Source organism: Asparagus officinalis, chromosome 1 (assembly GCF_001876935.1).
Source record: "Asparagus officinalis chromosome 1, Aspof.V1, whole genome shotgun sequence".
Taxonomy (NCBI): domain Eukaryota; kingdom Viridiplantae; phylum Streptophyta; class Magnoliopsida; order Asparagales; family Asparagaceae; genus Asparagus; species Asparagus officinalis.
The window spans coordinates 28,831,091-28,856,897 of record NC_033794.1 but is presented as its reverse complement, the minus strand read 5'-3'; the positions used below and the strand labels follow the sequence as shown (position 1 = coordinate 28,856,897).

Here is a 25,807-nt window from a genome sequence, read left to right as displayed (position 1 = left end):
GCTGTGTATGCCCGAGATAGCCACAATAAGAACACATCACCGGGGACTGGCTATGAGACCGCACTCTATGAAGCTGATAAGGATAAGCCTGATGAAATGGCTGACGTTGAGAATGCTGCTGCCTCTGCGGGTTCTGCTACTGTCTCTGAGGAGGACGCTCGCCACTCCTATCTGGAACTATGGGTGCCCTGCTCTGAATCACATGTGAGTCTTCAGGTTCCTTATGTACGCTCTCAATCTCGAGAGCTGCATCTAGCACCGCATCATGGGTCGCCAAAGCTCTACCTGCCAAAGCCATCCTCATGTACTTGCCCAGACCCTTCTGAAATTGATGCCTCATAATCGTAGGGTCTGTAACCAAGTGGGGAGCATATCGACTCAAAGAAGAAAACTCAGCCTCGTACTCATCAACTGTTCGCCCTCCTTGCTTAAGCTCAACAAATCTACATAGCAGTTCATCCCGAGCTGACTGAGGAAAATATTTCCTGTTGAAGTGCTCGATGAACGTCTCCCACAGGATGGGCCTCTCCAAATGAGTCTTCTCAGCTGCCCACCATATCCGAGCGGTATCGGTGAGTTGAATATCCATCAGTAAACCCTCTCCTCCAATTTTCATTCATTTTGATTCTAGATCTACCATAGAGCTTCTAAAGCAAGTGCATGTAAATAAAAAACTCAACAAACATATTAAAATAAGATATAAATCTGTATAATGCTTGATAGGTAAAGTTGTGATCTTAGACTTTGTAAAATCTGAGAAGAAACTTGTTGACCCTTTGACTAAAAGATTATCCAGGAGTGTGGTTCTGGATTCATCGAGGGAGATGAGGTTAAGCCCATAAGTGAGGTCACTGACAGCGGCAACCCAACCCTTATTTGGAGACGTAGTCCCAATGTTGGTTCAATGTGGTAGAAATAGGCTGGACTAGTGACACTCGTGTGGAGCATCGACCCAGATATATTCATATATCGATATGTAGCATGTGCTAGTACCCCTTCTCTATGATGACAATGCTTTTATGATACAGCTGGTTAGGCTGAGTTTTACTCTTAATAAGTCCAAGGCATGTATTGCGGAGGGTATGATATCCACCTGTAGTACCATTGGAGAACTTACCTACGTGAGAGGAACCATGATGGCTGCGGTTGGGGGGGCTGGGCTGGGCTAACTCCTAGAAACTCTCATGAGTCGGTTATTGTGAGCATGGCCTTTAACGCTCAACCCGCTTTGCTCAATAGATGAAGACATATTGTGTGTGTTTTTATCAATACATGGTTCAAGGGGCCTAATTCAAGGCTTAGTCCATTATGTCTCTCAGGTGGCGGTGAACTCACTAAGGAAAGGTTCAAAGCCGGAAGGTACCTCTCCCGAATTCACGATACGAAAGGTTGCCCAACCTATATTTAATTTGTGATTTATTGATTTATTTATTGTTTTTAATTTTCAGTCAAATATGGCTTTTGAGGGGGGGGGGGGGGGGGGTGTAGCTATACGTGTTGAGAAAAAGGTATTTTGGCCTTGTGAATAGTCCCACATTGGAAAGTGAATTGAATTGTAAGTGGTTTATAATGGAACACTCCTTATTGGGCTTTGAATATTATTTTTGGGTTTTTTGGGCTTTGCATAACACACGTGCGCGCATGCCACGCCTCGCCACACGCACGCGCGCCACACCGCACATGCACGCCATTTTGCCTCTCAAGCTTTTATTTTTGCACGTTTTACACAAGGTTGTAACGGTTACGAGAATTATGACATCGTGGTAACATGTGCGAGATCTCTGTGAAACGTGCGCGAGTAATTAGCAACAGCTAAGTGTTTTGGAGGCTATATAATCAGCCCAAGCCCTATTCGGAGAGACACAACAACTGAACAAGCCTTCCCCTCTCTTCTCAAGAGCTTCTACCATTCTGTTTAAAATCTTTTGCTATTTATTTATTTAATTTTCGGACAACCATCTTCGTCTGAACTGAAGCTCTGCTACTCTCGCCCGAGTACAGAGGCCGGCAATTTCCGAGGACTTTTACTGTTAGGGGAAGAGGATTAACTGCGCCAGGGCGATAGGTGAGTCCTCAATCTTCTAGGACAGTGAAATCACGATTGCTACCCCGTAACAGGCCTGGATTTCTTACACTTCTATTTTCGGATTTATACTAATAATTTGTGTTTTGTCAACATAAGATATATTTAGAATCCTTTATTTATAATTTTACCTCTGTCAGATCCAATTTCTATTCTGAGTGAAATAAACACTCCCTTGTCATCTAGTTACTTTTAATGAATAACCAAAACCGCTTAAAAGTTTGCCCAACGCCGGAAAAAAATTGAAGTTCCGTTCTGATGATGTACGGGCGCATGTAGTCATCTACACTGTTTGGGCCGAAACCCGTTAACAAATTAAAACTGACCCGTTATCCCAATAACAAAATCCCTAGTTCGATCCCTTTCCGTTATTCATTTCACGCAATCTCTCTCTCACCGTCTCTCACCTAGGGCTTTGCGGCGACGGCACTCCGGCGACTGAGAGGCGGCGACGGCGAGGATTAAGCGGCAAGGGCAAGCGACAATCAGTGGTAGTAGCTCTTTAAATTTTCATTCTTTTATCGAAAATCCTAATTTTAACCCTAATCCTTTCTTCTTCTATTCTTCTCTCCGTTTTTTTGGGGTTTTTTCTCGATTTTTTCGAGTCCTCTGCGATGAATCAGCATAGCAGCAACAGGAACAGTTGTCCGAGTTCTTACTGAAGAGAGAATAAAGGAGTGGATTATTTTTTTCTCCTTTTTTTGGGAATTTGTGAACTTTATTCTTTTTTAAAGTGCATAATTCCATCTGTTGACTCTTTTGGAAGTTGCAATGAGAAATATGCCATGTTTTCTTCGTTGCCTTAAACCGGAACGGCTTAATTTCTAAAATGGATTTAGATTGTAATATAAAAACGAAATAATTTGATCCTTTTTTGGGGTTCATTTGGTTGTTTGGCTGTCGCTATCTGTAGATATATTTTGCCCTTTGTGTGTTTGTGGAAAAGCCTCAATCAAAATTTTAGAAAGGAAGCCTCGTATAGCCAATAGATATTAGAGGAAGTTTATAAATAAATAAAAAATCGATGTGCTTCCTGACTAAACAAATCCCAAAATGGGTTTTTCTCTTTTGGCATACACTAAAAAGATAGCTTAAGATAATGCTAGCAACAGCCCCATACCCATTTTTAGTTTCTCAGTCTGTGCCATCTTTCCTAAATAATTGCTGTGTTCAATAGGCTCTAACTACGCGCTAATGATTTCATTTTAAGGCTCGAAGCAGATGCAATAGGATAAAGTGATATAATACATAACCATGGCTGACCAACGTGCATCAGAAGAACCTGAAGAGCAAATTGACCTTGATGGAGACAATGACATTGAAGATATGATGGATGATGAAGACCCTGTAGAGGATGATGGATACAGGAGCAGAGATGAATACAGAGAGCAAGATTCTGCCGGAAATGATAGCTATAGGAGAACAAGAGATGAATTTGAGGAGCAAGATCCAGCAGATGATGATGATAGCTATAGGAGAGTCAGAGATGACTACAAAGAGGATGCACAAGATCATGTCTCTGAAGAGGAGGAGCGTGTTAAAGTTTCTGAGCCTGATGAAACTATGGATGCTTCTAACTCCGTGACACATGAGGAAAATGCCGTTGAGCCAATAGATGAGGCTGAGAGAGAGAAACATGCTGAGTTGCTCTCTCTTCCCCCTCATGGCTCAGAAGTTTTCATTGGTGGGCTTCCCCGTGATGCAACAGAGGAGGACCTAAGAGAGCTTTGTGAACCCTTCGGTGAAATTTTTGAGGTTAGATATTATCATGTTAGATATTTGTGGTTTTTCAACAAAGTTTAACCTTTGTGATGGTTGACATTGGCAGGTAAAGTTGGTGAAGGACAAGGAAAAAAGGGAAAGCAAGGGTTTTGCTTTTGTTTCATTCACAGCAAAGGATGCTGCACAGAAAGCCATTGAAGAAGTGCAAGATAAAGAATTCAAGGTAATGTGCTTGTTCAGGGACATGCAAGATAGGTTTATTCCACAGGTTAGCTTGATTGCGAGCTTGAATATAATCTATTTCCTTTTTTTTTCCGCATCATTTCAGGGAAGAACCTTGAGATGTTCACTGTCTCAAGTCAAATACAGATTATTTGTTGGAAATGTTCCAAAGAACTTGTCAGAAGAAGAATTGAGGAAAATACTTGTGGAGACTGGCCCTGGAGTGGAAAATATTGAATGCTTTAAGGTAGGTTTCTCCTGATGTAAGATAAGCTTGTGTACCAAAATAAACATCTACTTGTATGTTCAATATTTCCAGTTGTCATTCAGGACCTACAAAATCCAGAGCGGAATCGTGGCTTTCTTTTTGTTGAGTATTACAATCACGCTTGTGCTGAGTATGCAAGGCAAAAAATGACAAATCCTAATTTTAAGATAGACGGAAGCAATCCCACCATTAGCTGGGCTGACCCCAAAAACGCAGCTGAAGCTTCTGCAGCCTCTCAGGTACGAGTACTTGTTGTAAAGAAATTGCACTTGGTTGGCTATTTCCTTTTTGGACTTTAGTGCTACACAAAATTTTCATCTTGTACATAATATAAAGAGCATGTATTACTTTCTCACTTGAAGTACTGTCTGTTTAAACTTTAAACTGTGCTGTAAAATTTGTTTGATTGCTCTGTATGGAAAATCATACTTTGCACATTAGAATTGCTTTTTGTGTGTATAGCATGGGGCATATGTGCAAGCTGCACAAGTTGTGTCAGGTAGCTTGAGGGTAAGATCTGTATCACATACATATACTGAAATGTGCAGAGCCGAAACCAGATTCTTGTGGATTTATTTCCTTGGCTACAAAGTTGGGCAGTTACCCGTACAAGGTAGGTCAGACGTAGGGCCATGAAATTCGTGAACTTTAATATGCTTGGAGTGTGAAGAACTAGTTGTTCTCTATAACTTATATCAGTGTTATCAAAGGTGCATGCCTTACCGTTCCTCGTGCGTCCTGCGTTGTGCGGTGGTGGTGAAGTGATCTGATGTAGCAACGCCTTTTGTGCTTCTGAAGAACAAAGTGCATGCAACCTTGTATATTTTCGTTCTTTAACATTTTAATCTGGTTTTTATACTTTTTTATACCCAATACCCATATCCCAAAAAACAAAATAAACCCATTAGGCCTTTTTAGTTGTTTGATTGAGGACCCTAACTATCCTCGTCTATTATTTGATGTTTCTTCAATACTAGTCTGGATTTGACTTTTGATTTGGGAAATTATGAAATTCGCTACTATGTTGGATGTGTTAGCATTAGGAATTATGACCTTATTTTGTGATTTAGTAGTAGATGTTATTTATCTTGGGATATTTTTTGTGTTAAAATTCATAAACATGTTCTTCACAATTGATTATTTATCTTGAAAATTGTGTGCGGTGTGCGCCTCGCTTCACTCGGGTAAAACATCCTGCACATCTGTGTAAAGGGACTTTACGCCCCGCATTGCGCCTCTCACATTGATAACACTCACTTATCCCGATGAAGATGGGGAGATTTTGTCAGATCTGGGTTCTTGAAGTACCCAAACTTGAATATTTAGGACGGATCTTAACTGTTGGGATCATCATCCCGAGTTCACTTGAAATTCCCTTGACTGGGGATGTATTCAACTAGCTAATTTTGATCTGTCATTATGTTGGGTGATGACCGATGATACATGTTTATAGTTTCTAATATGTTCATGTTTTGTCTATGTAGACATTTTATTGTTGCAAATCTTGTTTATTGGTTCACAGTTGAATTAACCCATTTGCTTTCTGACTCGTCATATTTGAGCTTATATCTTAATTTTAGATGCCCAAAAGCACCCTCTACTGCCCACCTGAATGCACAAGCACACACGCTACCACCAATATCACCAGCTCCACCACCACCAACTGAAGTAATATATACATGTATCAACAATTTATTGAAGCTGGGGTGAAAGAGGCATCCAAACACAACATACACAATTATAGGCAAACAGTAGAAACCGTCTAAATCTCATACAATCATCTGTCTAATTATTGGTGTCCACTTCATGAAAAAGTCAACAAAGTCCCTCTAAGATCCTCTCTTTAATCCTATCAAACCCATCTTATGAAATCTCTATCTACTTTTTGTTTCGGTTTAAATTGATTATGGTGGGGGGAACTAGATTTTGTAGGGTGATCTTCAAATTAAATGCTTATTGGTTAGTTTTTTCCACATGAGTGTACTGAGCCATGCTCTCCACTTCAATTCATGGGTGTAATGAGCCAGGTACAAAGACATTGTACAAAGTGCGTTAACCAGAATGATGATCCTTACCTCTAGTTCTTCCATCTTCGAAGTTCCTAATCTCCAAGCCCTCAAACTTTAGCATATATGGAAAAGAAAAACAAAACTTAAATTGCAGCACGGGTAAAATGATAATTGTTAGCTCATGTCTGAAAAATTCTGTATGGGATATTTATATTTATTAAATAGGTGAAACAATTAAATATGGTTTGGTAAATAGCGTAAAAGACTTTCAAGTTTATGAAATTTTCTATTAGATAAAAGTGTTTAGCCTGCTGTTTTACATGATACGTGAGACGGTTAATATTTTCTTAAATAACCTTGGGTAAATATGAAAGTTTTTGGTTTCTTGAAATACTAAAAAATAAAAAATTTCCTTTATGACCATTAGGAGAATAATGACCTAACAAATGAATAGTATAGAGATGAAAACAGTTGTAAAGATGTTTCAGTATTATTGTCTAGAATACATTCTTTAAAGGTCGTCGTTTCCATAACGAGTAAAAACTACTAAGATATTTTACTCCCAACTACTTGTTTATATTCCTTTCTGCACATCCTTAGTTTCAATGCTTCAAAAGGCTCCCGCCTAGCCCACCTAGGCTCTTATCTAGGCCGAGCTGCCCGCTTAGGTTTTCAGAGCATCTAGGCCTAGGAGGTACCTTATGCGGGCTGCATCGCTTAGGTCTTGAACGTGATTCCTCCGTTACTGCCTCCATCATCCTCTAATCTCCTCCAAACTCTTTTAGCCTCCCACTATGAACACCTTCAAGTCCTTTGATCTTCAACAAATATCCTCCACCACCAGTTAAACGAAAGAGAGAGAGAGAGAGCTTCACGAAGAAGAGAAATAGATTAGAGCTGAAGAAAAGCAGATTAGATGATTACGCTGTATGTTAGACTATTCGATTTTAATTTTTTATTTATAGTTTTTTTTTGCTTTTGTTGATATTTTGAGCATTAGGCTTTCGAAGTTGGGATATTATGCGTCATTGACATTAACATATAGTGTTGGTGTTCTCTGTATTTACAATTTAGTCTATATATGTAGGATTGTACGTCTGTTATTTATTTTTTACAATTTTCTATGAATTTTATGCGTTTATTATTAATTATTTGTATTAAAAAATAAAAATTTGGAAAAACCATCTAGGATCTACCCAATCTCTAGGTGTCATTTTTGATGTTTAGGCCGCCTAACGCTTTCTGTAACCTTGCTTAGTTTTTCTCAAGTACGAATCTCAAGTATGAACAATTTTGACATATTCCCAATATTATCTAAAGGGAGATGCCATCTTCTGGACATTGTGATGCTTTATATTGTTTAGGATGACTTTCATGCAACATGATGGCTATCTCTCAAGCTATGGTCCCCTTAGAATCAGGATGAGGGATGGACAAAAAGCTATAGTTTGATGTCGCTTGAAAAGATTGCAAAAGCTATGCGATGAAAGCAAAAAATGTTCAACCTCCTTAATTAAACAATCAGGCTTGAGAGAAAAAGTCTTGCTCTTTTCATTCAGGACACGTGAAACTATTAGGGTGATTGTGAGGTGCTATATTTGTTTTTCTTTTTATGGAGGTTGTGGTTATGTCCGTATACTACACAATGTCTTAGAAAGCATTGGGTACTTTTGGGCGCCAGATCTAAGCTTAATGCTTAGGCTCCTTGGAATATGGCTAAGTGCTGCCTATTTTGGCATTCTATTTTTTAAAAAATCTCTACTAAATATAAAATCTCTTTTAGAATTTGAGAAAACATACAAAAATAAATTAAGAGAAGAAGAGACAAAGGACAATGAACTGATGAAGATTGAAAGAAGAAAGAAAGAGAAAGAGGAAGATGATTATGAATGTCAATATTAGTGTTTAAAAATTAGCCGATATTATCAATTTAACGTTGATATATTGGGTTTGGACCATGATTGATATGATCAGTGCAAAAATTTATCGCATATCATTTTTAGCCGATTTTTCTCGATATATCGGTGTAAATTCGATAAAATAGATGATTTCTCATTGGCTAAAAATCGTCTGATTTTCTACAATTTACATTCTAAGTGAAGTGATTCTCGTTTGGAGACAAAAATCCTTTTTTCCCCCACACCCGACCCGCATCTTCTAAATAAAAATAGTACTATCCTATTCTATTCCGCATCCACCAAGCAAAAACATTTGGTTAGTTATCCTAAATATTATCCTAAACATGTGTTATTTATATTTTAGTATGTTTATATCTCATTTAAGTGTACTTAGATTATATTTATGGATGTATATTACATTATATAGGCTTATCATCCGAGATTTTTTCACCCGATAACTGGGATCCGATATGAATTTTGGCTAATCCGATATATTTCCAATAACCGATCTTGATCAAGATAAATCTGTACATATTATTGTAATTTGTCTTTAAAATCATGATAAAATAAATAAAAAAATCCTTTCTTTTTGGAAGTCTCAACAATGGTTGGTGGCAATTCCTGCAATGATTGGGATTTAGGGGCATCACCTCTAGCTATAGTTTGACAAAGGAGAGAGCCGAGACTCGAGAGACAGAGAAAAGGAAAGGGTTTTGCTAAATCAAAATCCTAGTTTTTTTCTAGTTAATTGAATTTAGAATTTGGAATCCAACTTGCTATCTTCATCCGTTGTTGTACTTAAGTGGGTCATAACATGTTTTTTTTGGCATGCTTATGTGGCTTGCACCTGCTTAGGCACCCTAAAAAAGCAAGGACCGCCTTTTAAAACAATTAATGCATAGGTTGCAACATATAGGCACATGACTACAAATTGTAATTGCTGGTATTTTGAACTTTGAGGAAATAATAGCATGATTAGAATGGCTTAATTGTTGCAGTTGCATTTGCTATAGGAATTTTTGTACTATCTTGATTCTTGAACCTATCATTCCATTATAATATGAGTCTATGTTACCCCGACACGTCAATCTTGGTCCCGTACCCGTGTCGGGTACGTATTGGGGAGAAAAAAATTCACTCGTGAGGGGAGAAAAAAAATTCACCGACTGAAGCGATTTGAGGGGACACGACAAAAAATTCACTCGTGAGGGGAGAGAAAAAACGCACTTGAAATTTTGAAACGGAGGACGAATCGGGCGCTATTTGAGCCCAATAACCCAAGCCCACTTGAAATAACTTATCCTCTGAAGCGATTCTGCCTTTACCACCTTCGAACCCATCGACTAAAGCGACGATCACATTCCTCGACGACGAATCCTGCTCCTCGACGACGAAATCAGAGCCTCGACGAAGCAATTTCAGCGCCTCGATGACGAGAGGGAGAGAGAAGATGGGGGTTTACTGTTTAGGGATGAGGGAGGACTGAGGAGAATGAGAAATAGAGAGAGAGGGAGGAAACAACTATAACACAGCTGGTGATTGAATTTCAAAGTGGGGCCCGCTTCTTTTTTTCTTTTGTTCTTTTGGACAACTATAACACCGCAAGGTTTATCGGTTGATATTTGGCTTCCGGTTTTAGTTCAGGTGTGCTCTAAGTAGAGGATTGATCGGGTGTGGATTTAAGAGTAAATAAGTGTGAGGATATAATAAGATTGGGATTGACCAGGGATTAGTTGTTTGTTACTCTCTCGGATTATTTTCAATTTAAACATTTGCTCTATTTCATTATTCATCCATTAGTGATAGTAAAGAATATAGTCATTTCAGCCATTGGAATTTGAAATAGATACTTATTTCGAGTTAATTGAGCTATATTTAGTTTCTTATTTATAATCTCCACTTTACATAACAAAAAATATGAAAATGTAATAGGAATTTAATTCAATATTGATCTAAAGTGAATTATTTTGTATATATACAACTGTGTCCCCGTACCTTACTTTTTACAAATTTGCCGTGTCCCGTACCCGTACCCGTACACGTATCTATGCAACATAGAATATGGTCTTCATGCTTGTGCACTGAATGCTGTTGATACTTGGTTCAGTATTCAGTATCCAGTTCCTAGGACAGCCAACTAATGACCAAAATGGTTGGTTGGTATCATTTTCAACGGAACAAAAATACTGATCTATATGCCTTCATGTGTACATGTATATTTTTATCTCACTGCTATGAAGAAGGAATACTTTAATAGAGGAGACGTACAGATATTTTGTACTAGTAGGCACACACTTTTGATACAATTGATACGCGGTAGATCCATGTCACTGCGTTTTGATTTATCTTAAGATCTATAGATTTCCTAGGCATATTGAAGATATATTTGAGTCTAGAAGGTAAACATCTAATCCATGAATGGTGTTTAAATTCAATTGATTTAGTCCCATTTATATCAATTGCCAAGTGAAAGGGTTATGACGCTTCGGGGGCAGATCATCAAGCGTTTACCGTATCACTTGTGGCCGTTGCGAATTCTTTCCTTTCCGATAGCCTGACTATATAGGGCAGCCCCAGTTTTAGTATCAATCCGTCATCCTGTGACAGTCTCAGTGCCACTTCCTGTTCTACTTCATGGTGGTACCTGGTCAAGTTCAGTGACGCATTAAGCAAATAGAAAGTTCCAGAGCTGGAAGAGGCAAGTGCATAAAAAAGTACCGGTTCAAGTCAAAGCCCCAGTCCCAGTTCAGTTCCAGTATTGGAACAAGCATAAGTGTATATTTATATAACTTGGATCTAGTTTGATATACCTGACAACTATGAAGCACGGATACTCCCCAAGAGGCCACGAATCCGTGTCTGACACGAATCAGACACGATTCGCGCATGATACGTGCACGACACGTGTCGGACACGTACGAATCCGTGTCTGACACGAATCAGACACGATTCGCGCATGATACGTGCACGACACGTGTCGGACACGGTCAATCCGTGTCCGACACGGGTCAACGGTCAAAGTTGGCCAGACACGGTCAACAGGGAGTTGGACACGGCTCAGACACGCCTGCAGCGCCTGACGGAAGCTAAAAAAGAAGCAAAAAGAAGCGGTGGCTAGGGTTATTGGGTTATTGGGTACATACCCGATTTCCACTATAACTATTAAGCCATTTACTGTTAACTGTTAATGGTTTCTTATTTAACTATAAAGCAATGTTTTTGAATGTTTAACTGTTAATTATTTGAGATAGTAAGTCAGTAAACTGATTTTTAATTAATAATAGGTAATTATTAAAGTTTGGTTTGTGGACTATTTTGATTAATAATAGGAGAGATTTAAGGAGAGATTTGTTTAACTGTTGAAATGTAACTATTTTACAAAGTGAGATTTAAGGAGAGATTTATCTTAACTGTTAACTACTGGTTTTTATTATTATTATCACTGTTAAGTGTTAACTGTTTTTTGCAGAACTAATTACTTGTTTCTTATTAATACATATCGGTCATAATTGTTGAAAATGTGCTACTATTTGTTTTCATGTGCGAGATTGCGAGAGTGCGAGTATTGATTCTTGCTATTTGAGCTATGCGTAGTGCTACTAGTTGACTTGAAAGTTGAAACTTAAAACTTGATTCGCCATTTGTAACCTGTAAAGAAGAAAATAAAATTTAGCAATATAGTTGTTAGTGATGCAGTATACTAGTATGAAAGTTTGAATAGTTTGCAAGCTTGAATGAAAATTAACGTACAAGTTTAATACTTTAATTGACTAAATTTTTCTATCTATAATAATAATTTTAAAAAAAAATCACTGCCGTATCCCCGTATCCTATTTTTTTGGATTTTGCCGTATCCCGTATCCGTGTCCGTGTCGTATCCGTGTCCCGTATCCGTATCCGTGCATCATAGCCTGACAATGCTGTTTTACTCGTCCATTTGTTTTTACTTTATAATTTTGATTTATGTAACTTATGAATCCAAATTTCTTGCATATCTTTATTCTGCTGTATCTTATTGCCAGATGGTTTTTATCACGGTGTGTCACATCACTTATCTCTTGTTTATCATAGTTCTACTCAACAGAGGATGATACCTCTTGTATGTACATTTTAATACTTAGTCTGGCATAATGGTTTCAGTTGTAGGTAGCCGTTGGTAGTATAACTTGTCTATCATGGAGTCCTGTTCTTAACTGCACTCTTTACCCTACACTATCTCTATAAATGGATCCTAGTGTAAAATTTTTCAATTAGTACCTGGTAAAACCTGACCATATGGAGGCATGGAGCAGCAGATATAGTGAAGCACGAAGGTCTACTCAGTTTGGAGAATAGTCCATTAAATCTGATTTTTTAATGGCTTTGGAACTTAGACGGCTCAAATTAGTAATATTGCTTACTCACCGTTTGTCCCCTCTTTCTTGCCAGTTTTGATAAACTTACCCTTGTTTTTATCTTGCTAAAGCTACATGGTTAATGTGCTAGATCTTTGATATAATGGTTGTATTTCAGTTGTGCAACTTATCATTAAGTCATTCACATGGCACAAACAACATTTTCTGATTACATGACCTCTTTGGTTGTTGGTTCTTTTGTTTTACGCTTTTACTTGACAGTAGCTCTATTATGTTGAAATTTGAAACAACGAGCACACATTTGGAAATGTATGGTATGAACGTGACATTTTCTTGCTCTGTCATTGACATTTTATAACTGTTTGCGGAATGTGTTGCTTGTCCATAGATTATATCGTGTCATGTTTATCCCTGTGCTTCTTAGGTAGTTTGCCTTTCATATGGCCGTCCCTTTTCTGACTTTAGCATAACTAGGAATCATCTGATTAAGAGTGTGTTGACATATATGCTTTGCAGCTTCTTCCTTCGCTGAGATACTTTTGGATAGGGGACAAAATCCCACTAATTGTAGTTAGACTGCTAGTATGTAATTTTATTTGTACGAATTTGGTCTCATTACATTTTAATATTGTTATTGGAGGTTGTTGTCAAGGTGTTCTTTCAATGGCTTTGGCTCTTTACCTTTTCTGCAGCATCATTAATTAGCTTTGTTTACTGCAAGACCTCTCTAGTGAAATACAGCCTGATCTATATTTGTTGTTTGAGGTTACTGTAACTCTGGGAACATTGGATTGAAACTACAATTTTAGAGCTTGTATATTGTGTTTCCTGTATTATTTGAGGCCCTTTCCACTATTGTTACCCTTTGAATGCTGCAAGAGTTGGTAGTCATATGGAGTATCTTTCGGTCTTTTTTTATTTTAATGTTACCTTTGTGGATTCACAGGTGAAGGCAATCTATGTGAAGAACTTACCAGAAGGAGTTACATCAGAAAAATTAAAAGTACTTTTTGAGAAGCATGGAGAAGTCACCAAAGTTGTTCTGCCACCATCTAAAACTGGGCAAAGTAAGCGAGACTTTGGGTTCATTCATTTTGCAGAGAGATCTAGCGCTTTGAAGGCAGTGAAAGCATCTGAAAAGTATGAAATTGATGGTAATGTTCTTATGCTTTTGCATTGCTGATCTGAACAACTGATTAGTTTGCAAAGTAATTAAAGATCTTCTATTATCTTTCACAAGCATATGGTGGTTGTTTATTATGACAATATTATTAACTTATGGACAAATTTACTGAAATCTTATATATAGTCTTATGGCTGCTCTTGTTCTGATTAATTATACAAGTTAACCATGTTTTCTTTTAAATTTCTCAAATGATAAAGAGGGTAATTTGATTTACTGCATGGTAAATCCATAATGTGTGTAATTCTGCAGAAATGCCTTAGTTAAGAACAACAATAGTAATAAGTTCAAATAGGAACATAAACTTCAAAGATGTCGTCTTTGTTTAGAACTTGTGTAATATTTCACATCTGCTGTACCATTTTCTTGCTATGTTATGTTTTTCTTGTGTATTGGAGATGACAGTGGTTCCATGTCTTTTTGTCAGGTCAAATAATTGAGGTTGTTCTTGCTAAACCTCAGACCGACAAAAAGTCTGATCACGCCTCCAATTCATACAAATCTGGACAATTTCCAAATTACCCTCAATACCCTTCTTATGGTTATGGTGGAGACCCATATGGCGCTTATAGTGGTGGATATGGCTCATCAGGACATGGCCAGGTTATCTCTTGCCTCTTTTTGCATAAAACTAGTTTTCCATCCATGATAATCTTTTAGTTTTTATTACTGCACATACCTACATCACTAAAAGTTTGGTTGTTGAGAAATTCTGCAGCCTGTCATATATGGTAGAGGGCCGATGCCATCAGGGATGAGAATGGTGCCGATGGTTCTACCCGATGGTCGCATTGGTTATGTTCTGTAAGCTCCATAACTTCAAATTTTTCGTTAATTCCAGATGCAGCTGCAGTACTATGTGCTCTTATATTATGAGGGTGTCCTTAAATCCTCTAAACTGTTTTATTAGCACTTGTAACTCCTAGACTCCACACGACATTATTTTCCAAGTTAGGTAGAGATGTCACATGAAAATTAAATTATGGGTAAATTTCGCAAAACCCTCCCCCAGTGAACTTTGTTTATTCCTTTAAACCCCCAAAACTTTAACCACGAATAACACCATTAGTTTTAACCCAAATTCCTGTTGAGGGTATTTGGGTAAATTGAGAATGTATAGTAACACTATTAGAGGGAGTATGTTGATAAAGTTAAAAGTTTAGGGGGTTATTTGAAATACCCAAAGTTTTGGAGGTTCAGTGAGAAAAGTTTGTGAGAGACGCCCCGAAGTTTTGGGGACACAAAAGTAGCGTCGTTTGAGATTCATAGGGTATAAGCAGCTAGACCATCTTAATACAGATGGCTATCTACATTTATTAACCCGTGCCTTCTTTTGGTTAATTCATATAAAAATTAATTTGCTTAATTTTATATTTCTTTTTGCAATTTTTGCAGACAGCAGCCTGGTGCACAAGCTCCACCACCACCGCCTCCTTCACGAAGAAGTGACCGTGATAGTGGGGGTCGAAGTAGTGATAGAGCCCGTGGTGGACGCCGATACAACCCTTACTAGTCTTTGATAATTCCTTGCTGTTGTTGTTTTGTTACGAGGACAAAGGTTTTGCGGTAGCTGTTGTTTTCATCTTGGCCTTGTTTCTTCCATTCGATGATATCTGGATCTCCAGCAACAATGGATCTAAAGGCATTTGTCACATGTTATATAGTAACTTATTAATACAGGCGTGACAATTGTCAACGGCTGCTTCATGCTGAAACTTTCAACCAGTATATGACATTATATCTTGAAAGATCCGACTGTATGTTACTGTCCGTGTTTGTTGTTTATTATCTTCAATTGGATAGTAGTATGTTACTACTGAGATATTTTGTGATGCTCTTGTCTTGGAACTATTAACTTGTGATTCTTGGCAGCAAAGATGGATCTTTTTTTGCGTATGCCTCATCTTCCACGGTGTTATAATCAGTGAATAGGTATATATGTGCGGTTGAATTCCAATCCCCTTACAGTAGTACAAAGATAAATTACTATTATGTTCCTATTGCAGATCAGAACATATTTTTCATTGGATTTGGATCCTTTCCTTGGGAGATCATTACATTTTACCACGAGCGTTAATTATTTTGTGAATGCTTGTGATTCGTTCTAAATCTAGCGCTTATTATACTCATATAAATTGCATTCAGTCCTCATTTGTACACAAAAACAAATCACAAATAGGCGATTTAGTACTGAAAAAGGTGGTGGTCTTCATACTACCTTTGAGGACCCAAATCGTTATTTAGGTCTCCGTACCAATCTTTTTGATAGTGGGGAGTACCTAAATCCTTTTTCATCAGAAACATGGTTATTTTTTTTTCTTAGCAATTAAAACATAACTACATTGCTTAATGTATTCCTCTTTCTTCATACTTGAAGATTACTTGGATACCACTGACTTATTGAAGAAACAACCCTGATGTTGTGCACCCACAGATAACACAAGGACCATGAAAGAGCTTGTACAACGAACTACCTTCAAGTATTTATTTATTTCTGACGGCGTAATATTGTCACATATCTCCAACTTTTGAGTTGGATTCCTCCAGTATAGCAAATTATAGTGAATATACATGTTTACTTTTGCGAAAAACTTATAAAAAAATCTTTAGCTTCAACTCAAAGCTAATTTTCTTCACGCTTTCTTCATGCCCATCAGCTCCTAGGGTGGAAAAAAATTCACATTCACCTGACTACACAAAAAATAAGAGGATATGTTAAATCGTCTATCTTATTGTTAATAAGAATACTAAATACAATATCAGTTTCTTCAACAAAACAAACACTATTCTTGAGATAGCCAAAAAATCAAATATTAACTAAAGGATATATAGGAGAAGTGAAAAAGAGAAATATATTTCAAATGAGAGAGATCGACAAATATATTTTCAAACCTGAGGATGCATCATGACAAACTTTTGACTGTTCCTTCAATGTTCTTCAATGCAGCAAGAGGCCTTCTTAGTTTTTAAGTTTATGACAAATAGTGGAGTTTGTGTTGGCCATAGAACCTGCAATTCGAAGTTTTATTGAGTTCAGATGCAAAATACTGATATACGTTAGCCCTATCAATTTTTAACTTTATGTTTAAAACTAAGGAATTCAAGAAACATGTTCAAGAATTTCTTTTCTAGGAAAAACATGTGCTGTGATTTATCGCTAATAAAGAAGACAAGTATCAAAGATAGAAATACAAATCAGGGTGACGAGATGGGATTGATTTTTTTAAAAAGGGTCTTCTACTTCTATACAGAGCATATCCAAAAGTTAAAGAGTGCAAATAAAGTTAAGCATAGTAGCGTTCATCTGAAAATAGCATGTCAGGCATATGAGAGGCAATTGCTGGATAGAAAGGCCAATGGCATGGGCAATTAGGAGTGAAGGATTTATAGTTGAAGGAGAACCTAGGCAAAAAGGGGAGCAAAATAAACATAGATTGGGGCAATAAAATATGTGATAAACCTGCAATTTTATCAATACGTGGCTGTTTGTAATTTTCACGTTCGTTTTTCTCTATTTACACCGAAAACAATATCTAAATTTTTTCTAGGATAGGTGATCAGGAGCATAAGGGAATCATGTGAAATGCCCCAGAAACTAATGTTTTTTTCCATAACATCTACTACATACAGTCAATGTTGCATTTGCTGCCTATTCACCTCTTTTTCTTTTCCATCCAGAATGACCACACTATAATTGAACTGAGAGATGTATATTGAAGTTGAAATCCTGATAATGGTCTAAGAGGGTGTTTGGGAGGGGCTTATTTTTTGGAGCTTATAAGCTAAACTTGGCTTTAGTGGCTTATGACTATTATGATAAATATTTTATATGATTGTTTGGATAAAATTGTAATTTGTTTGGTCAAATGTAGCTTATTTAGATGAGCTTATAAGGTAGTTTTTCAAAAGTTGGGAAACACCAACTTTTTTTAATGAGCTTAAAAGCTAGCTTACATAGGTGTTACCAAATATGGAGATACGGAAAAACTAGCTTATAAGCTACTTTAAGTTAAAAAATAAGCTCGCCCAAACACTATCTAAGTCTCGATTTGCTTCTATTAGTATTAATATTAGGCTTTCTGATGGCTTCATCAAGTTTTGGGTCGTAAGGATTAGTAAATGGAATAAATCTGCTTAATCACAACTTCACAAGCTCTCTCTCTCTATTGATTTTCTTTGCTGCCCCACAGTGTAACACGATCGATAACCGTTCAGTATTTCAAACCTTGCGTCTTTTCATGTACTGGTTAATGTTAACCAATATCAGTGGTATTAGCTGCTTAAGGTTAGATGGTATCAACACACTTAATATCCGGAAATGTCTGGCTAATAGTTGAAATCTTGATTTACATATCCCTCTAGATGTGATATGCTACATATAAATCTCCATAAGGTTCAAGTTAAGCCTGTGAATGCATACGTATATATTTTCTGCGAATTCATTTCCAAAACCGAGGGCTATATCTATATTGTAAAGGTTTCTCTTATCACGTACATGTACATTTCATGGGTGTCAATTAACATACACACTCTGTAGGCGGACTTCTGATTTAGCTCTGAATGAGAAAAAATACCCCTTGAATCATGGGTATTTGCAAAAATATCCTCCAAATCTCAGTATTTGCAAAACTACCCCTCAAATCAACAATTTTCAAAAAAATTAACCTCAAAGCAATTAATCATCAACTTTGATAAGCTAATTTGTAAATCACAATGTACAAATTATCAACAAAATAGTCAAATTTTTAGCACCAAGTTGATGATTTGTTGATTTTAGGATATTTTTTCACAAAGTTGATGAATTGACGGGTAGTTTTGCAAATGCTAAGATTTGATGTGTATTTTCGCAAGTACCCATGATTTAAGGGGTATACATGCAAATAACCCCAAAAAAATGAAACAAAATACACAGAGGATTTTATTCTGACCAGTAATAGAACTGAAAGGGGACCCATGAAGATGACAAAAAAAAGGCTTTGTTGTTGTATCAGTTATGTAATATAGGCCGCCCCTGAGTGGGGCTCAGATTGGTTTGTGGGTGCTCCTAGGTTGAGTAAAGGTTATGGCTTTGATAAAAACAAGGGTTTAAAATTAAGTTGGATTCTTGAGCTTACAGAGGTTGGCATAACAAGGCTGTTTAGAGACAGGATCCTCTTCAAAAGGAGGCGGCACTTGGCCATATATCATTTCACAACTCATATCTTCAAAATCTGCATGAATACAAACATAGAGTAAATGAAACGGCATTGCTTAGGGGATCAAAGATGTAAGTATATGGAAAACAATAAAGCTTGTTGACATATATCAGGATGAATCTGATGATATGGTACGGCAAACAACGTGAATGGCCAGAGATAGAATTCCCATTTAATATTTATGTCCATTCTGTTCATATCTGGCATTTAGATGATATAATTGCTATGGATATTTTTGTGCTAGTCCAACTATTAGACTTAGATACTAGAAGCAGATTCTGCACCTAGGCAATTAACTACTAAACTGAAACCTTGTTTACACGCTATGAGCATAATATAACTTACAACTGTATGAATTAGTTATGATTTTTAGGGTCAATTGTAGATAGGCCCTTGTCATATTGCTGCTTTGAACTTAACCCCTCTAATTTTATGTTTGCAAAGGGATCCCTGAATGAACTTTTTTGACTCTTCTATCATCAGGGGTCTATTAGTCAAAAGAAAAAAAAAACACACACAATTTTCTCTTTCGAGTCAAAAATTAAACTAGAGGGGTAGTAGGTTCAAAACAACAATACCACAGGGTTTCTGTCCGCAATCAACTCTTTTCTATAGGCAACTGGTCAAGTATAGGTTCAGCAATCAGCAGGTGATATCCCTATATCCGATAAATTGTGAATCCATACAATCTGAATCATCATAAAATAACATCTCTGTGCTCATTGTCAGTAGTAGAGGCCAATCAAATCAAGAAGCCAAGCAAGAAGATACTAGATAGGGTTACATACTTGGGTTCATGGTCAAGGGAAGTCCAAATTCATTGGTGAAAAAGTCTTGCGTTGGAATCTTGCACATGTTCACGCACATCCCTACGCATCCACTGTTCTCCAAATATCTGTAGGGATTCAGTGAAGAAATTAAAGTCTGTAAGAGCTTAAGTCAATGTGAAGAAGCATTGGTTATTTCTCATTAAAGCAAAAGAATCTATTAACATAGAAAATCATACTTGACAAAGTGTTCTACCTGCACTTCTTAATATGCACTCCACTTCTCTGTGTCTCCCCATTTACTTCCACTTCCACAACCTGATAATGCTCAATGATCAGTGACCATGAAGACAACATAAGCACTAACATAACTAGAACCTTTTCTAGTTAACAAAAAAGATGACAACTGAAATGCATATCGAGTTTCCATTCATACTATGCAATTGAAAATGCTAGATCCAAGCACAGTAAAAATTTGATACTTCGAAAAGTATAGGGTATCTGGTAGCGCATATAATCAGCATATGAACTATAAGCTATTGTGGTGGTAAAGTACGACCAAAAGGTGTGAAATGGACTAGCATTAAGAGAACTAGGCCTTGAATTATCTATAATATGCCTTCATGAAAATCGAATAAGGACTGGCATTAAGTCTTTGTCTCTTTGCATCAATAGGGGGTGAACTTAGTAGACTCATTAGGAGTGTTGATTGTGCTATTTGCTAGTGATATAATATTAGCAGGAAAATGGCATTTCCAAAGTAGGAAGGTGGATATAAGCCTTAAAATTTAAAGACTATGAATTCTCATTTTTGCGAAACTAAGAATTAACAAGCATATGGTACAGATTGATGATTAATAAATAACTCGGAGTAATCATTTTTCCTCTATAGGATCAATCTTTTACTATAATGATAAGATCAAGGAAAATAATATGGTCAAAAGGATGCTTAAAGTGATTTTTGCAGTTTTATGAATTATAAACTACCTATAAAATACAAGAGAACCTTCTAAAAAAGCTTCAAGACCATACTTCATGGATTGGAATGTAGCAAATTAAAACAATGTCTAAGAAAATGTGCATTGCAGAGATAAGGTAAAAGATGGATGAGTGGTGATAGCTAGGAAATAAAATAACAAAGTATGCAACCCCATCAACTTGAACTAGATATGCCACATACACATTTGATACATGTTCGATATAGAACATGTACAAGATGCTTGGTTAACATATGGCCAGAGTATTGGTTGTTGAAACCATATTTTATTTTCATAATAGGATTCACATGTAAGAAGATTATTATCACATTTTGTATGCAATTCCATACCAAATCCAAGGGGAAAAACATCAAGAAGACTATGTAAGATGTCAAATACCTCCGAGGGTCCAACTAACCAATTGAAGAAGGGTACTGTTAGTGCAGCATTGAACTCAGCAGCCCACTTAGTCGGAGGAAACAGCTTCCTGAACTGCATTCACACAAAAAAATCCATTTTTGAAGCAACTTCCTTCTATATATCGCAACTGCCAAAATAATATTTTCTTCAGCCTTACCCAGTAAAGTATAAAACACAGAAAATTTGCTCCAATTTACACCCAGCTGTCAGATAAGTATCTTGTATTACATAATAAACATAAACCCTTTATGCTCCTAGCCATTAGGAACTTAATGGAATCACATTTTTAAAGTGATTATCAATACATGTAGTATTTGAAAGTAAATGGGAAGTTTTTTTTTTCTTTTTTGATATTAATCCATTAAATATTTCATATTTTGAATTAGTCCCTCAAATAATTGAAACACTAATCAGGTCCCAAATTCTTAAGTCATTTTGTAATTAGTCCCTTAAGCATTGAAAGTGCCATAAGGTCCCCAAAATCTCAAAAGTTGTTTGAAATTAATCCCTCCACTTGCTACTTCAACTCTTGATTGGAGGGACTGAGTTTCAAAATAACTTAAGAATTGCGGGACCTAATAGAAATTTCAATGATTCTGAGGGACTAATTTCAAAATAAAATAAGAATTCCAAGACCAAATAGCAATTTCAATCATTTGAGGGACTAGTTTCAAAATATGAAAGATTTAAGGGCAACACATCAAAAAAAGAAAAAAAAACCAAATGGATAATGGAAACTATTTTTGTAATTTAGCCTTTTGATAGTCTCTGACTTGAGAAGAAATTCACCTGAGCAGGGGCACCAGGAGGAAGCATAGAGAGAAGGACCTCTCGAACAACTTCCTGCTGTTGACTTCTCGATCTTCCAACCATCACCCTTTTAGAAACATCAACGAAGCTCTCGTAGTCCCAATCCCACAAATTTTTACTATCGCTCTTTTTCCCTCCAGACGAAGCAAACTTCTCCATTTTACGAGCAAAGAGACCCATGAACACCTTTTCAAAGATCCCGTCTTTGTACTCTGTCTTCTGACCCATTGGAGCCGGAACTCCTGAAGGACCAGAGATTCCAGCACACTTAATAGAAAAGCAGTTTCGCTGTCTAAAGCTTAATGGTTGTCGAGGTGAAAAACTACAGTTGGGCACAGTCAAGAGCTCCATCTCTTGTTTTCTATTGTAATGTCAGACTTACATGCAAATCCTTGAACTGATTAGAAAATTGTTAACTTGTTTGCATTTCTGTAGATTTGTCTGGAGAGAGGATTCCTACCAAAGAAAAAGGAGAAGTCAAGGACAAGCTAAATTCAGAAAGATATGAGGCCAAGGAGGGGACACAGAAAATGAGCTCTGACCAGCCATCGTCAGAATCTAGAAGGATTGCTGCAACCAAAAGACAATGTGTGGGGATCAACTTAGCGTGTTATCGCACAAGTGGTAGGAGCTTCTCCATCCTTCATTATCAATCTGATGACTGGTTGGAAAACTACTAACATAGTGCACTTACTGTTAGAATTGCTCGTCCCCAAGTTCACTAAAATGTGTCCACATACTTCTCTTTGTTTCTGATAAGAATTAGGGACCACCAACTAGCAAGATACATGTGAACGTCATATGCTGTATATCTCGAGATTTTCTCCACAGACAGAGGCTTTTAAGCCGTTGAAGATCTCTCGAGCTCAATTCATCTTACATCTGCTCCAACATAGAACATCTTGCCCACTTGCCCTCGACTCATGTATGAGACAGTAAACGCGAAGTGAAAATGAGTGACTCTTGACAAGAATAACTGATCTAGCATCCTCATGCTATCTCCAACAAGAACATCGAGAATATTGGCAACCCAGACTAATTACTCTCTGCAAATTTAGCTCAATCAGGATTGAAACTTCCGGAACAAAACAACAATCATCCGATCATGTTCTTAGTTCTTCCCTTTGGTGCAGAGTCGACACAAAGGAAATGAAACCTCCAGTTACCATAATGAAGCACACAAATCAAAATCAATGATTCATCAAAATGTTATCTTCAAAAAACATGACGTGAATCCTGAGCATCCATCGAACTGAAACACTGAAAGAGGAGCTGGACACCTCCTATTTAGCTGTTAATTATTCAAGAAGAAGCCATGAAGAGAATTGAGATGATATGTAATTTAACTAACAATAGCGACGAAACCCATATAAGCATTTCATCAAACACCTTCCATACAATCATTTTTCTCAAACTCAATAGTGATACTGGGACTTCAATTCTTGAACTCGGGTCTCCAACTCATCAATCCTCTCCTTCCAATCACTACGAACGATTATGGGTCTCACATTGTCATAATCAAATTCTTCACTCTCACTTTCACCTCCCTCTTTCCCCCTCGCAGTCTTTAGCTTCCTCTGCTGCTGTTTCTTCTTCTTCTTCTTGAGCGTATCTGCTCTCTGGAGGGCGATGAGGACGTCGGAGCCTCTGAGGGGTGATGGGCCTTCGACTTTGGCGGTCATTTGTTGATGGAGGTTGGATTTGGGAGGAGACTGCTGTTGATGATGATGATGATGATGACGACGATTTGGGTTTTGTTTTCTGTGGAGAGTGGCGGAGACGGTGATTTGCTGGTTGAAGGGAGAAAATGATGGCCGAAAAACTGATGCAGGCTGCATTGCTGGGAGCGACTTCTCCGCCTCGGGTTGGAATGGGACTGCAAAGGCTCCCCCATTTCCAATTAGTATGTTGAAATAAGCCCCCTAGTTAAAATCTCGTTGAAATGAGAGAATTTTTTGTTTACTATAATTTTTTCGGTGATTTGCCAGTTATACATGACCCTCTTATGCAAACTCAAACCTATTAAGTAGGGCTGGGCATATTCGGTTCGGTTCGATTTTATGCCCAATCTGCATCTAATCCGAATTTTTTGGATTCTCAAAACTCTCATCCAGATCCAGATTTTTTCCCCTTCATTTGAATATTCGGCCCAACCGAAATTCGATTCGGTTCGGTTTCGTTTTTGAATTTGCAAAGAGTTCTATCCAAAGACTTCTGTTGTGAATTTGCAAGCTGGGCATTGTCCTCATGATGAGGTTCCTGAGCTCGCCAACAAAGCTTTATTAGACTGGTTATCATCTTTAGAATAAAGTTTTGAGTTGATATAATTACGCAGAGAACTGATGTTTTAAATATGTTGTTCATATAATACAGCATGCTTATCTCTTGTAAGTATCATGTACATAACACATTTTGTGATTGATTTGAATCTTATGTAATTCTCAAGATCTTTTCTGCGAAATTTTTTAACTAAAGTTTAAGTTTATTTAATTACACGGGGGAGTGATGTTTTATATGATATTGTTCATATAATGTAGCATATGCATCTTTTGTAAGTGCATCATGTGCATAACAAATTTTCTGGATTGATTTGAATCTTTACTTAGTTTTCAAGGATATTTTTCTGTGATATTGCTGTACTCATTGCTTGAAACTGCTCCTTGCGCCGTTTGAATCTATTGGATGATAACAGGAAAAGTTTTGAGGTTTAAGTTTAGTCTCTAAACCGCCCAACAGAATTCGGGTCGGTTTTTTTTTGGGCGGTACAGGGGTTCAAACCGGATCCGAACCGATTTAATTCGGTTCGGGCGGTTTAGAAACTTCTTCTCATCCATTTAATTCGGTTCGGTTAACCGGTCCGTTTTTTCGGGCGGTTTTTTCTGTTGAACCGGTTTTTTTCGTTTTTCGCCCACCCCTACTATTAAGCACTGTAACTTATACCCGTTAAGCTCTCCAAATTTATTTAATGAAACTCTAATCCAAACCCATTTTATCTTCTCTAACGTCTTTCCTAGCGACTCTCTTCAACTCTACTCCTAAATTTGTACTGGATAGATTCCTGTTGAGGAATATGTTGAAGAGGACGATAGAGAAGATGAAGTGAAAACTAAGTTTGAGTTAGGCTTTTATTAAACAGATTTGAGGAATTTAACAGGTATAAATTAAAGTGATTAATGTATTTGAGTTTGTGCAAGAGGAGTATAGCTGACAAGTCACTGACAAAGTTAAATTAAAACATAAGTTACCTCCATTTTGACCAAATTTTAACTAGAAGAGCTTATTTCAATATATTAATAGGATTTGGAGGACCTGAGAATAATTTAAAGATTTGGGGGCTAACATTGAAATATTGAAGATTTAATAGGGCCTAAGATTAATTTCAAAAATTTGAGAGGCTAATATACAATATAAAAGATTTGGAGGGCTAATATAATAATAACCCTTAACAGAATTTTACTTGGTTGGAAATGAACAGGTTCTAGGCCACAATATTTAATGGGCTCGTTTTGGGCCCCTCTCATTATATAAACGTTTTTTTATTAGCGGGAATCAAACTCGAAATTGTGGGAGATATCTTAAAACCTTCTAATTATTTAAATTACTTCCTCCATATTTATAGTAATTTTATCAAAACAAGAACATCATATGTCCAAAAACTGTGGTCTCTTTATTACGGCCTAAAATAAATTCAAACAAAAAAACACTAATTTTATCCCAAAACACCTTTTAGATAGATGTATTAAGTTTACTATTGTGTTTTGAGTTCGGATGAGGTCTTAATGTAATAGCTGAAAATAATATATAATGATCTAATTAGTGTGATTTTTTAGAATATAATTTTCAGCAGATGATACTTCATTATTGTATAATATTATATTAAGATTAATACAAACCTTGT

General features: G+C 37.0%; 4 protein-coding genes across 8 annotated transcripts; 1 reads left to right on the top strand and 3 right to left on the bottom strand.

The window, feature by feature from the left end:
• LOC109832707 lies at nt 137-589 on the bottom strand. Its single transcript, XM_020400114.1, has one exon. It carries the CDS (start codon nt 587-589, stop codon nt 137-139), a length of 453 nt encoding a protein of 150 aa, XP_020255703.1.
• Nucleotides 2,441-15,636, top strand: LOC109822129 (heterogeneous nuclear ribonucleoprotein R). 2 transcript variants are annotated; one of them, XM_020388301.1, is made up of 9 exons: nt 2,441-2,571; nt 3,294-3,838; nt 3,912-4,028; nt 4,134-4,274; nt 4,358-4,534; nt 13,504-13,711; nt 14,168-14,343; nt 14,459-14,544; nt 15,136-15,636. In XM_020388301.1, exons 2-9 carry the CDS (start codon nt 3,338-3,340, stop codon nt 15,251-15,253), a joined length of 1,524 nt encoding a protein of 507 aa, XP_020243890.1. In that variant the 5' UTR covers nt 2,441-2,571; nt 3,294-3,337; the 3' UTR covers nt 15,254-15,636. The 2 variants fall into 2 exon arrangements, with proteins under 2 accessions (XP_020243890.1, XP_020243884.1); XM_020388295.1 differs by having other exon boundaries at nt 2,441-2,574.
• On the bottom strand, nt 16,202-22,849 carry LOC109822090 (beta-carotene isomerase D27, chloroplastic). Of its 4 annotated transcripts, XM_020388265.1 has the most exons (8): nt 22,452-22,849; nt 21,889-22,365; nt 21,079-21,171; nt 19,959-20,020; nt 19,724-19,830; nt 18,855-18,950; nt 16,633-16,749; nt 16,202-16,431 (listed from the first exon to the last, which is right to left on the bottom strand). In XM_020388265.1, the coding sequence occupies exons 2-7, from the start codon at nt 22,258-22,260 to the stop codon at nt 16,700-16,702; spliced, it is 780 nt and encodes a 259-aa protein (XP_020243854.1). In that variant the 5' UTR covers nt 22,261-22,365; nt 22,452-22,849; the 3' UTR covers nt 16,202-16,431; nt 16,633-16,699. The 4 variants fall into 4 exon arrangements, with proteins under 4 accessions (XP_020243854.1, XP_020243849.1, XP_020243859.1 ...); XM_020388260.1 differs by having other exon boundaries at nt 21,889-22,849; XM_020388270.1 differs by having other exon boundaries at nt 16,202-16,427; nt 21,889-22,849.
• On the bottom strand, nt 22,979-23,787 carry LOC109822117. The gene has a single exon (XM_020388286.1). The coding sequence runs from the start codon at nt 23,745-23,747 to the stop codon at nt 23,325-23,327; it is 423 nt and encodes a 140-aa protein (XP_020243875.1). The 5' UTR covers nt 23,748-23,787; the 3' UTR covers nt 22,979-23,324.